This window comes from Miniopterus schreibersii (assembly GCF_964146895.1).
Source record: "Miniopterus schreibersii genome assembly, chromosome: 1".
Lineage (NCBI taxonomy): Eukaryota > Metazoa > Chordata > Mammalia > Chiroptera > Miniopteridae > Miniopterus > Miniopterus schreibersii.
The window spans coordinates 832743-844372 of record NC_138101.1 but is presented as its reverse complement, the minus strand read 5'-3'; the positions used below and the strand labels follow the sequence as shown (position 1 = coordinate 844372).

General features: G+C 60.0%; 1 protein-coding gene across 3 annotated transcripts in view; it reads right to left on the bottom strand.

The window, feature by feature from the left end:
• Nucleotides 1-309: 309 nt before the first annotated feature.
• Nucleotides 310-11630, bottom strand: part of NSD2 (nuclear receptor binding SET domain protein 2) — a 61693-nt gene continuing 50372 nt past the window's right edge. For 2 of the 3 annotated variants that reach the window (XM_081122739.1, XM_081122740.1), the window contains exons 14-22: nt 11472-11628; nt 11143-11348; nt 10060-10163; nt 8564-8833; nt 8118-8234; nt 5569-5710; nt 5243-5349; nt 4284-4488; nt 310-3752 (exon numbers count right to left, since the gene is read on the bottom strand). In XM_081122739.1, coding sequence (XP_080978865.1) covers nt 3481-3752; nt 4284-4488; nt 5243-5349; nt 5569-5710; nt 8118-8234; nt 8564-8833; nt 10060-10163; nt 11143-11348; nt 11472-11628 — 1580 coding nt within the window. In that variant the 3' untranslated portion in view covers nt 310-3480. Of the gene's footprint in view, nt 3753-4283; nt 4489-5242; nt 5350-5568; nt 5711-8117; nt 8235-8563; nt 8834-10059; nt 10164-11142; nt 11349-11471; nt 11629-11630 lie in introns of those variants that run through there. The other variant, XR_013997784.1, reaches the window with a different exon arrangement.

The following is an 11630-nucleotide window of genomic DNA, read 5'->3' as shown; positions in this document are numbered from 1 at the left end:
TTGGAGGCTGGGAAGTCAGCAGCTCTTCCCCTCCAACCACATCACCTATAATGGGGATTTGGAACAACTTTTTTTTTAAATTAAAAAACATTTTTCCAAAATCGGAGCTACACTTAAGTTTTTGACATTTGTTACACTTCCCAAGGCCACATTAGCCTCTCTCCCCGCAAGTCTGGCAGAGTGACGTCTGAGGACTGGCCCTTCTCTGAGGGGGGGCTGGAGGGCTGTGCCAGACGCCCTGGACAATTCAGAATAACTGGGAAAAGCCAAAGCTTCAAGTGCATCCCACATAAGATACGTCCAAGAAAAGACTGTTCAAGTTTTTTAATACAAAAATACTCATACACAGTTTTCCAAACACAACTTCCCACTTTAAATGCTATTTTCCCCAATATTGGCAAGTCCCACATCTATATTTCAGTATGTCCCCCCCTAGAAGTGAACTTCAAGTTTCTGAGTTTATCAGAACTGGTGACAGCACCCCTTTTCCTGAAAGAAGCCTGGCCTCGTGTGCGCATTGGGACACCCTAGGCACACTTAGATTTACGTTTAATTGACAGGGTTTCACATCTGGACAGGGCACGCGGACACCGCGCGGGCACGGCACTCACTCGCTTTCACCAGACACTGCACTCCTGGCAGGGCCAGGAATTTGGCAACCGACAGTCGTAGGCGTTAATGTTCATCAAAACAGGGCTGAAGGGAAGGCAGCCCTGGAGGGGCGCCGTACACGTCGCGGCATCGTCTAGACAAATACTTGAGGCGTCAGCACAGACCTGAGTGTGGGGCCCGGGAACGAGGCGGCTCCTTGGAGACGGACAGACCCCCGAGCTGCGGGTGCCGGACTGGCCTCCCCCAGGGTCACGTGTCGTCACCGCTGAAGCAGACGTGCTCGTGGGCCTGCAGGTGAGGCGCCCACCTCCCCAGTCCAGTGCTGGCAGGGTGGGCGTGGCCACACCGTGGGCACAGGTTCCTGACGCCAAGGAATCCTGAGGTTTCGGGCAGTTTTCATTTCGATTCTGGTTCACATTAATGACAAAGGGCTAACACATGTTCGGAAAGACTGAACCCCCCAAATGAGCTCCCGCTGAGGCAGAACGCACGTCCTGTGACCCCGGTGGGAAGGCCCTGTAGGCTCTGCTGCTCCTCCAATACCCTGGTGGTACTCAGACCCATGAACTGGTTTTCTAAAGATTATCCGTTAGTGTTACTGGCTCATTAGTTTCAGTTTTTGGAAAGAGGGCAACCATGTTGAAAATAATTTTTCCAGTATTTCCTTCAGGAAGATCATTAAGAAATTTGGAAATATCAAAGTGACTCAAAAATCACAAGATTTTACTACTGAAAAATACGAAAATAAGTTAATCTGCTCCCCAAAGTGCACTGCAAAACCAAGTCTGATGTTTTCTGACTTACACAGATGTCCCTCAGCTGGTCGGAAAGGACAAGTGACGACACCAGCCTGCACGGGGCCCTTGGCTGAAGAGCACAGCCACAGCCACGGCAGCTGTGACCACGCTGGGCTCGGGAGCCACTTGTGCGCAGATCTCAGACGCAGGTGTGTGAGTGCTGCAGGCTCCAGGCCGTCCCTGAACACCCAGGTTGAGGGATGAAGGGCATGAATCTGTAAACCAATCCAGTATCTTCTTACAAGAACTTGCGGGAAAAGCTCTGAACTGAAATAGCCCCCGTCTGGTCTTATCAGGCAAGTGCGTTTCCAGACAGAACCGAGTCCCAGTGCAGACGTGGGCGGCGGGTGACAGCTCTGCTCTTCCCTTTGGGTTCTACGTGGTTACTCTGTCCAGGATCGTGAGAGAATGGCCAGGGGACGGCCAGTCAGAAAGTCTACCCGTCAGCACTCGGGAGGCCTGGACGCCACAGGCCCCAGGGAGCCTCACCGGGGTCACAGCCTGGCAGACGCCCACCCAGCTCATGTCACAAAACCACGAAGTGGAGAATGGGGCCCGGGCCAGGCTGCCCGCGATTCAAGCTGAACAGTCCAAGAGGAATGAGCGGCGGCCTCAGTGGCAGTTCTCAAGAACAGCTGTGTCAACTTCCCTGCGAACAGATGTTCCTCAGGTCCTATTTTAAGAAGAAACGGTCAGAGAAAGTGCCTGCTGCTGGGTGTTCCCTTCCTGCCCATCGTGTGGGGGCCAGGCAGACCCAGACCCCTCGGTGCACGTGGGCGGCTGGCAGATGCTCCCCCTTTCTCGGGGTTCTGAACTTCCCAGGGTCGAGAGGGACTCCAGAAAAGAACAACCATGTCTTCCACAGAGAATTTAATACTTTCCGGAAGCTTCTCACCTCCTGGGAACCTCCCAGGACCCTGTCTGGCGGGTGGTGCTGGCCCAGCACGTCTGACCAGCACAGCTGTTTTCTGTGAACAGACCCACAGAGTGTGAGGAAGTGGACGTGACTTCACGTGGCCAGTTCTAGCCTCTGGGTCTCCTCAGCCCTGGAAAGAGCGCTTTGCAGAGATGAAGGTTCCCAGGTGCGTGGGGCCCCGGGGGACACGGGCAGGGCCCTCTGCCACGGGCAGAATGCAACGCTGAGACCGTCCCCAGTGAGAGTCATCACTAAGAAACCGCACAGGCCACACCCTGCCGGGGTCACGCCTTTTGCTGGGAGGACCCGGGTCGCATCAGTAAACACACGGTTCAGCCGGTGGTAATCGTGAAACAAGTTTAGCAAAAATATATTGAGAATTACAGCCAGAAACCGGTAAAGAAAAGGCAAATAAAAAAATGTACAAAGTCTTTCCCCAGGTGTTGGCAAGGACCTAGTGCAGTCCAGAGACGGGCCCAGGCGCACCCGCCCGCCTGCCGGCCTCCCCAGGAGGGCGGCTTCGGGGAGGGACCCTGCACTTTAAAGACCGACAGGGTAGCGACACAGTTCAAATCCGCAAGGAGAACAGGCATCTTGGGAAGTCTTAAAACACTATCACTACCACCTGGTCCAGCTTCTCGTACGATGAAGAAGGAGCATTTTGAGGAAAAATTTCACATTAGTACAAAAAATACAGCTGGTTCATAAAAGCCAGGGCTGAGCCCCGCCCCACGGGCCAGGTGGTCTCGAGTGGACACGCAGGTCAGCGGGCCAGGAACACGGATGAGACTCGAGAGCGGCCCCTCGGGAAAACTAGACTACAGGTTTCGGGTGAGATAAAAACATTTCATACGCCAATTCATTCTCAATCGTAACTTTAACCTAAAAAAACGGAGCGGGAGGGACCTTGACCTTCTTAGCGATTCAAGTGTAGCCGTAATGCTGCTGTAAGGCGTTCGCGCCGAACCACGCGGCTCGGACGGTGGTCAGTGCAGGCGCAGCGGGCGCTGCTGGTGGCTCAGTGGGGGGAAGGCGCCCCCTCCCGAGGAGGCCCCGCTCCTCTGGCGGCTTCGCCCTGGGTCCCGGCCGGTCCGGAGCTGGGCCCCGCCCACAGGCAGGCTGGCCGGGGCTGCCCGGCCTAGCCAAGCCCCGGGGCTATTTGCCCTCCGTGACCCTCCGCCAGCACCGCCGCCGCCGCCGCCTCCCCTTGGGCTTCGTGGGCTCTGGGAGGGGTTTCTCGGCCTTGCTGCTCGCACTGGGCGCTGTCCCCCAGTCATGCTCACAGCAGTAGGACCGCCCGTCCTGGGTGGAGTGGAAGGCTGTCCCATCCTGGTGCTCCTTGCAGAACGAATTAGGGCAAAAATGGCAAAACAAGGCAGAAGGTTTGCCACACACGTCACAGTGGTGCCAAGGACACACCCACTTCCCTGCAAAGAGATGGCGTGTTACCAGCCGGGCGACAAGTGACAAACCCCACGCAGCTCCAAACAAGAGGCTGCCTCCCTCCCGACCGCAACCACTCGGAGAAGCCAGCACTGCTCTGGGGCCCGGGGGACCCGCCGCCCTGTGCCCGCCCCGCTGCCGGCTCTGCTGCTCCCCCGGGGCCTGCCCTGCAGCTGGCCGGGCTCTGCTGGGCTCTGTTCTGCTGGAACTCCTAAGGGCCCTGCGTTCGTCAGAGGGTGTCACACCCACCGCAGGCCTCTCTGACATTCGCTCGCTCACCGGGCTGGTCCTGTTCTGCCCCCCAAACATCATTTTTTTCTTGCAAATATGTTTGACTTTTCTTTTTACAGCATTTCGCTTCCCCATCTTTGGGGGGGGGGGGCCCTCCTGACTTTTTCTGAGGTCACAGCTCTGCTTCCCCATGACTGCCCGGGGTCCCCTGAGACGCGCCGTGTGCGTGAGCCACCCCTGCTCCCATGCCACTGTCCCCAAGCGACCAGTGAGCGGGGACCCACCAAAGGGCCGCTTGCGCAGGCCCAGGCAGGGCAGGTGGTAGGCCTTGGTGCAGGACCTGCGGTCACAGAGCACCAGCTGGCCCCCGTCGCCGCAGCGGAAGCACTCGTCCTCCGAGTCCTTCTTCCCGTCGCCTTTCGTTCTGCGCCTCCTGGTCTTCTTCTTGGCCCTTTTTCCCTTCTCCTCTGAGGAAAGCGGCGCCGACGTCTAGAAGTGAGAATTCGGTACGATTCACGTCAGAGCCGCGGGACTCAGGCGGGAGCACGTGGGAATTCAGCATCGGAAGCACAGGGAAGGACGCTCGCCACGCCTGTTCTCACGCCACTTACTCAGGCGAGAAATTCAAATGTGAAGCCAAACGGGCACGAGCCCCTCTGAGCGGCCTGAGGCCCACGTCCCAGACCTGGTGGGCATGGGGCCCGGGACACTGGGACTCCCGCCCAACCAGGGGCTGTGGTGAGAGCGAGCAAATGGGCAGACGCTGTGTGACCCCCAAGTTCATGTCTTTCCGCAGAAGGTAGGTGCAGATGTAACTAAGTCAAGGTGAGGTCACACTGGGGCAGGGTGGCCCTAATCCCGTCTGACTGGTGTCCTTATAAGGGGGGGAGAGGGATACACAGGAGGGGCCAGGTGACGGTGGGCGCAGGGACTGGGGAGAAGCAGCCACCAGCCCAGGGCAGCAGGACTGCAGCCAGGGACAGACTTCCTCCCAGAGCCTCAGAGGGAGCGCAGCCCTGACGACACTGATTTCGGGTTCCTGGCCTCCTGACTGTTTGAGACGAAGGCCTGCTGTCAAGGCACCAGTCTGGCTGCTCTGCTACGAGCCCGGGACACGACGCGGTGAGGAACCAAGAGGGACAGCAGACAGCCTCGCCCGCACCCCGCCCGTCCTGGCAGCAAGTCAGCTAGAAAGAAGCCACTTGTGACTCCCAGGGATGTGTTCGGGGAGCGGGGCCCTCACCTTCGGTCGGTCCCCAAGGAACCCGCTGCAGTTGGAGGCTCCACAGCGGCACACGGTCTTCTCATTGCCCAGACAGTCAAGGTTGTAGTTGAAAGTCAGCTCCGTCCCTGGTGACAGCAGACAAGCCGCATGGAAACCCTACCCATCCAGCTGAACACCCAGCCGCCAGGCGCCCGTGCCCTCTGCCTACACGGCCCCGCGGCTGTGCAAGGTCACCTCATAAAACAGACCCTCAACACAAACAAGGTTCCCGAGTGACCAGCCGCCTCCCCGAGCCCTGCATCCTGACCACACAGCTGGGACCCCAAGGAGCCCGGGTGCCATACCTGCAGGAATGTCACACACGGCAAACAGGCCCACACGCGTGTCACCATTCACCGTCCACTTGAGGGTCTCGCAGTTGGGCTGGCAGCTGTGATTCATAAATCGGGAATAGTTGCCTTTGGGGCCAGCGTCAATTATGCGGTCCTGTAAGGTACAGCTCAGGTTTCAAGTAGCACTGGCAAGGGGCAACTCTCGGCATCAGTCTCACTCAGAGGGGCCTCTCACATTAGGAGGTTCATGGACAACTGGTGTCGTACTGGAAACCGTGGTCTCCTGTGTCCACTCAGACAGGACACCCCCAATCCAGTCCCTTTTCTGTGGCTCACAAAGGGTGGGTCAGGACCACGTGGACAGGACCGAGCCCTGCAGAGCCCAGGGTCCTCGGCAAAGGTCCCCAACGCCTCCCATCCGATGACAGACAAGGGAGGCAGAACGCTGGAGGTCAACACCAGCAGCACCCGAATTCTCACACCCTGAGAGAAGGGACCATCCCAGTTACGAAAAGAGCAGGACATGAACACGACGCTCAGCAGGAGGGCAGGCCCCACACTCTGAGCAGCTGAGATGCTGCTGACACGGAAAGCTGGCCTCAGTGGGAGGCCCGCCGTGCCAGGGTCGGAGCCGGGCGGGAACCGTGTTACGAGCAGCTGGGGTAGCCCTGAGACGAGGCGCCCTGTGTGCGGGGACGTCTGCATCCACTGAGGCAAAACCCAGAAGCGACGCAGCTGCCCAGCCACAAGGAGCCTCCAATCCCACACCGACCTCCACGGGGGGCGGCCCTGCTGCGCCAGGAGTGCCCGGGGCCAGGTGTGAAAATAAGGCCCCATCACGTATCAGTCACCAGACAGCACAGAGTCACGTCTGACCAGCACAAGCAAACGCGGGAGTCCGCGCACTGCACTGCCCCGCGCCCGAGACTCTGCTCTTCTCACCGCACCGGGCGTCTGAGGACAGTCCCTGGCCACAGTCAGTGACAAGGCTGCAACCTCTCTCTCGTCCGGCCGGCGTCTGCACGAACGCCTCCTGGGCAAGGAGTCGCACCCACGCCCGCCACCGACAGCAGGCAGCCCCGTCCTGGCCTCGGCCACTGGTCGCCCGCCCAGGGGTCAGCGAGCACGCCACCGGGCTGGCCCACCTGTCCTTACAGTTTTTTCTCTCTTACTGGTTTTCAGATGCTCTGCTTTTGTATAAACTCTGAATAAATGTGTCAGAGCTCCCTCAGTTTTATGGGGCTGTTTTACCATCCCTGGCTCGGCGTGCCCAGGGTTTCCGACATCGTAACAAATGCCCGTTTTCCTGGCTCTGTTCCATCTGGGTCACGAGTGAGGGGGAGGCGTGGCCACCGCCCAGGGCAGGCAGCCCCAGCAGACCCAGGGCTCGGGTCCCCCTTCACTGACACAAGGCACCGTGCGGACTCTGGGCTGCCCACAAGGTCAATGAAATGTGACCTTACATTTCGGAAGATTTACACCTTCACGAGGCTTCACCCCTCGACCAGAAACGGTGGGTGTCGCTGTCCTTCCTGCACCCGAACAACGTCCTGCCCCTACACCCCTCGGCCGTCTCCTAACCTGTCCCCTCTGCTGCGCTCCGCCTCGCTCCCGCGGGCAGCTGTCCGACTTCCCCACCCACCGGCTGCGTCTCCACGGCTGCAGGCCGCACCGTGTGACTGTCCAGACCGGCCTGTCTCCCCCTCGGGCCTGCTGCCCTCGTGACCTCTAAACCGCCTTCCTGGTTTTCGTGTCTCTAACACACTTTCCCGCTATTTCCTTCCACCTGGTTTGTCTCCGGTTCTCACCAGAACCTAAACCTACGTGGAGGGTCTGCCCGTGGAGCCCTCGTCCTGCGGTGCCAGGACACGTCCAGCAGGGCCTTTGTCTGCTTTGCCTCAGTGAGAACGGCTGACTCGCCCGTGTCGAGGCTGTTCCCTGGCTCCGGCCGGTGCCCCGGGTGCCCCCACCTCAGGGACCAACCTGTGTTAGAGGAGCAGCTTGGCGGCTCCACAGCACACACATTTAACTTAGGCTCTGAAAGAGGCAAGGCACAGCCTAGGGTTTCAGTTTCGGCTAAACAGCCCCGCCCCGCCCCTAGGAGGGCATGGCAGAGGCAGGTGTAAACCTGCCACCTTGGGGGTGGCTGTGGCCACGAGAGGATTCGCCCAGAAAGGGCCCGAGACCGCGTCCCTGACGAGCTCTTCATCCCCGCACTGAAGCAGAGGGTGTCACCACCCCTCTCCCGAGGACACTGGCCCTGCCAGCCGACCTTTGCTCCACACTGTTTACGAATCTGGGCTCAGACCAGCAGTGACGACGGGGGTCTGCTCCCTGTGACGGCGCGGCGTCACCCCGTCTGTGCCGTCTCCTCCCTGATGCTCGGACAAGGGCAGTGCACCCCTCAGGCTCCGGTGGACACGCGAGGCCCCAAGACACTCGCACACCAATGGGCAGGAGGCTCCGGCCCTCAGGAGCTGCGGGGCCCTGCGCACGTGTAAAGGGCGAGCCCTCAGACGCCACGCCCAGGACGCCGCAGGCCAGCGGGGACACGGCCCTACCTTGTCGATGGTGAGCATGTAGAAGTGGGTGATGTCGTTCTCGTGTGCGCGCCTGATCCGGGCCATGCACTCCTCCTCGTCGATCAGCTCGCCCACATACTCGTTCACGAACTCCCCCTGCGGGCAGAGCACGGGCTAGAGGCCGCCCCGCCCACCACCCAGGCCTCTGCCGCCCCCGCCCCTCGAGCCTGCCAGTCCCGGGCGGCTGCCCGCTGGGGACGCAGATCCTTCACATCTCGCTTCACGAAAGCAGCCACCCAGGTTCTGCGGGAGGCTCGTTCTAAGGGGATTTGTAAGCTTTGCTTTACTTTGGTGAATAACTTTCAGGGGATGTTTAACATCCAACTGCGGTAACTGAAACACGCTAAGCGGCCCCTCTGCGAGTGCAGACACAGCGCGGCTCGGCCTAGGAACCGGCTGGACAGAGTCCTGGGGGCAGGGCAGACCTTTCGGATGTCCCGCTTGGCGACCAGGCCCCAGCCTTTGCCGTCCGTCCGGATGATCTGGGTCTCGGGATACTGCCGCTTGCTGAAGCACTGGTTCTGGCAGAACTCCCCGGCTGGGCACACCTGCGGGTGGCACTCGAACATGAGCATCCTGTTCAGGCACTCCGAGTCGAGGCCGCAGGGGTTGTCGTCCGTGGGCTTACAGTTGCACTTGGGGATCTCGGAAATGTCGGCGGTGTGGATCTGCACTTTCCCGTATGGCTTATTCACCTGCAGGGAAGGAAGGCTGCCTCAGCCTACACACGAGGGTTGCTTCCCGGCGCCTGCACCACATGGCACCCCTGATGGGGCCCCTACGCCCTGCACAGAACTCCTGCACCCAGAGGAGCCCCGACACCACTGCACAGCCCTGCCCCACCCCGCCAGCCTCCAGTCTGTAAGCTTCGGAGGCCCAGTGGGGAATGGGCGGGAGGTCCGCAGCCCACACGGGTCACAGCGGCCCTGGCACAGGTGCAGGCAGACAGGCTGACCTGGCTAAAGCCCAGCCCAGCCGCCACCCCCCATGCGCTCTGTCCCAGCATTTGTGTCCCTCGTCTACGAGGCAGCTGACACTTATCCAGCTGGGCGGCTGTGACAGGAAGAGGCAGACAGCTCAGGACCGGGCAGTGCCTGCGGGTCACCTGACCAGCCCCGAGCTCCTCACGGCCCCACACATCCGTCCCAGCCTCTGTAACGAGCACCCACAGGCACCCCCAAGAGGAGGAGGTGGGCCCAGGGCGGTCTCTGTGCTCGTGGCCTCGAGCAGCCTGACAATGAAGACGCAGAGAAAACTGAAGAGGGGGGTTCCGGGGAGACGGGGCTGACGAGCTGCCGCACTCGGACCAGCCTGGAGACGCGCCTGGGAGCCTGGGCCTAGGGCTCTCTGACCCAGTAACTCTTTCTGGGAACTTTTCCCAGGTAAGGCCCAGCAGGTGACAGCACTGCCTGCACGGCCCAGACCACGGGAGCCAGGCGGGGTCCCTGGCCAGCTGGCCTGGTGACCGGCTCTGTGGGCGCAGAGGCGAGGGCACCATGTCTCAGAACTGGGCTGTGTGACGGTGACTGCCTGCCAGCTCCGGGCTCACTGAGCACACAGTGCCACAGGCACAACTCTGTCCCCGTCCCCTGCTCGCCACACCTCCAAGCGGGCCCTTCATTCTGTCTCAGGCTCTGGCTGGCACTGGCCCGGGCTGACCGCCTCTGGTCCCAGCCTGTCTCCGGGGCTTGGCAACAAGGATGCTGGCCCATCCCTCAGCCCCTCCTACTCCAGGATGTCAGGCTGAGCCTCCGACCAGCCCCACCACGTCCCCGTGCGCAAGGTCACGCTGGAGGCACAGAATCTGCTCTCTGCCTGGGCCTCCTCCAGAGAGGAGCTCGCTCACGACACCCCTCGCACTGTGCTCCCGCCACCTGCGTGTGCACCGGACACCCCGCGCCAGGCAGCTGTCGACCATCACCTTGATGTGCTTGTAGGGCGGGGGCTTCCGCTCGCTCTCCTGTGTCTCCCTGGCTTCCCGCTGAAGTTTGATTTCACGAAAACGAGTTTCTGCTTCTTGCAGTGCTAAAAAGTCAGTGAGATACAAGCAAAGGTTTCCATAAACAAGCACACCTACCCGTGAGCTCTGTGCTTTAACGCTTACTCCAAACTCTCGCCTCCTGTGAGTGCACTTCCCAGTTCCCATCCGACTAGAAGGTGTGCAAAACCTAAGGGGGGGTGTTTAAATGCTGCAGACGTTTTAAACCCAACAGAGCTCCTGGGGCCCCACCGGCCAGGCCAGGCTTCTGTAGGGTGGTCGCTACAGCGACAGCTGTGATGGGCGTGCAGGGCCTGCCCGCTGGCAGCAGCACTGGTCGGATCTGCCCGGGCCTCCAGCGCTGGACTCGGGAGACCACAAAGCCTGGCCTGACGACGTCCCAGCTTAAACTCAGTACAGCTCCCTCACAATTTCAACGTCTCTTTCCATAACAACTTTGGAACATCTTTTGACGCCTGCCGCCCTGATTCAGACCTGAGCACCTGCTGGGTGCGGAGAGCAGAGCGGCCCTGCTCAGGGCAGCCTGCAGCTGTCGCTCAGAGCGAGGAGGCGCTCTCACTGCGCACGCGGCCCGACCTCGCGCAGCCTCCCACGGCCCAGGGGCTGTGCCTTCGCCGGACACCATCGCACACCTGGCTGGGGACTCCGGGTGGGCGTCTGTCTCCCTGCCCACACCTGGCCCAGTGCCTGGGGTCTAGACAACAAGCAAGCTGCCCCCACACCTCGATCCTAACAGCAGCAAGCTGGGAGACACTCCTGCAAACCAGCAGTAACGTGGTTTCCTGAAGGCAGCGTCAATGCGTCAGTGAATTAACCACAAACCCGTTACTCAAGTTACTCAACAGTCCGCCCCACCCTGAGCCTCCACGGCCAGTCGCCAGCCTGTCCTCCCTCATTACAGTGCAGCCGGGACACTCAGGCTTTCCTCAGAAACCACACTTTCAAGAGCAGAAACCAGGGTTAGCACCACGATCGCCGTTTTCCTCCACCAGGAAATGTCCGTACCGTTTTTGAAGACTCTTCCGATGCCTCTGACCCCCTGGTAGCGGCTGCCCCGGTCCCCTTCCATGTACGGGAACACTCGAGCCTGATGCGTCCAGTAATAATCTTTAGACCCAAAGAAAAACACAGGGAATTCTCCAATCTCGTGCTTCATTTTCTGAATATTTGGGGGAACATTTTTGGGATGGCAAACTTCTGCCGGCCACCATCTATTATAAATATTAAAAACAGGGTTCACAGACTCTTCAGAGAGAGTGACAATCATTTCACACGGCAAGCACTGCAAAGTAAAAAACATAAACAGGAGGCAAGCACAGGGCTCCATCTCACACCTGTAGTTCCCAAGTTTGACCCAAACGATGTCCTGGTGATGCAGTTTCTTCCCGGCCCGGCAGTCATTGCAGAACCAGCTGCCATCCGGCATCTCGATGTTCAGACAGTCGGGGTGGAAGGCTGCCGGGCAGGACTCGCAGCACAGCAGGCTCCCTCCT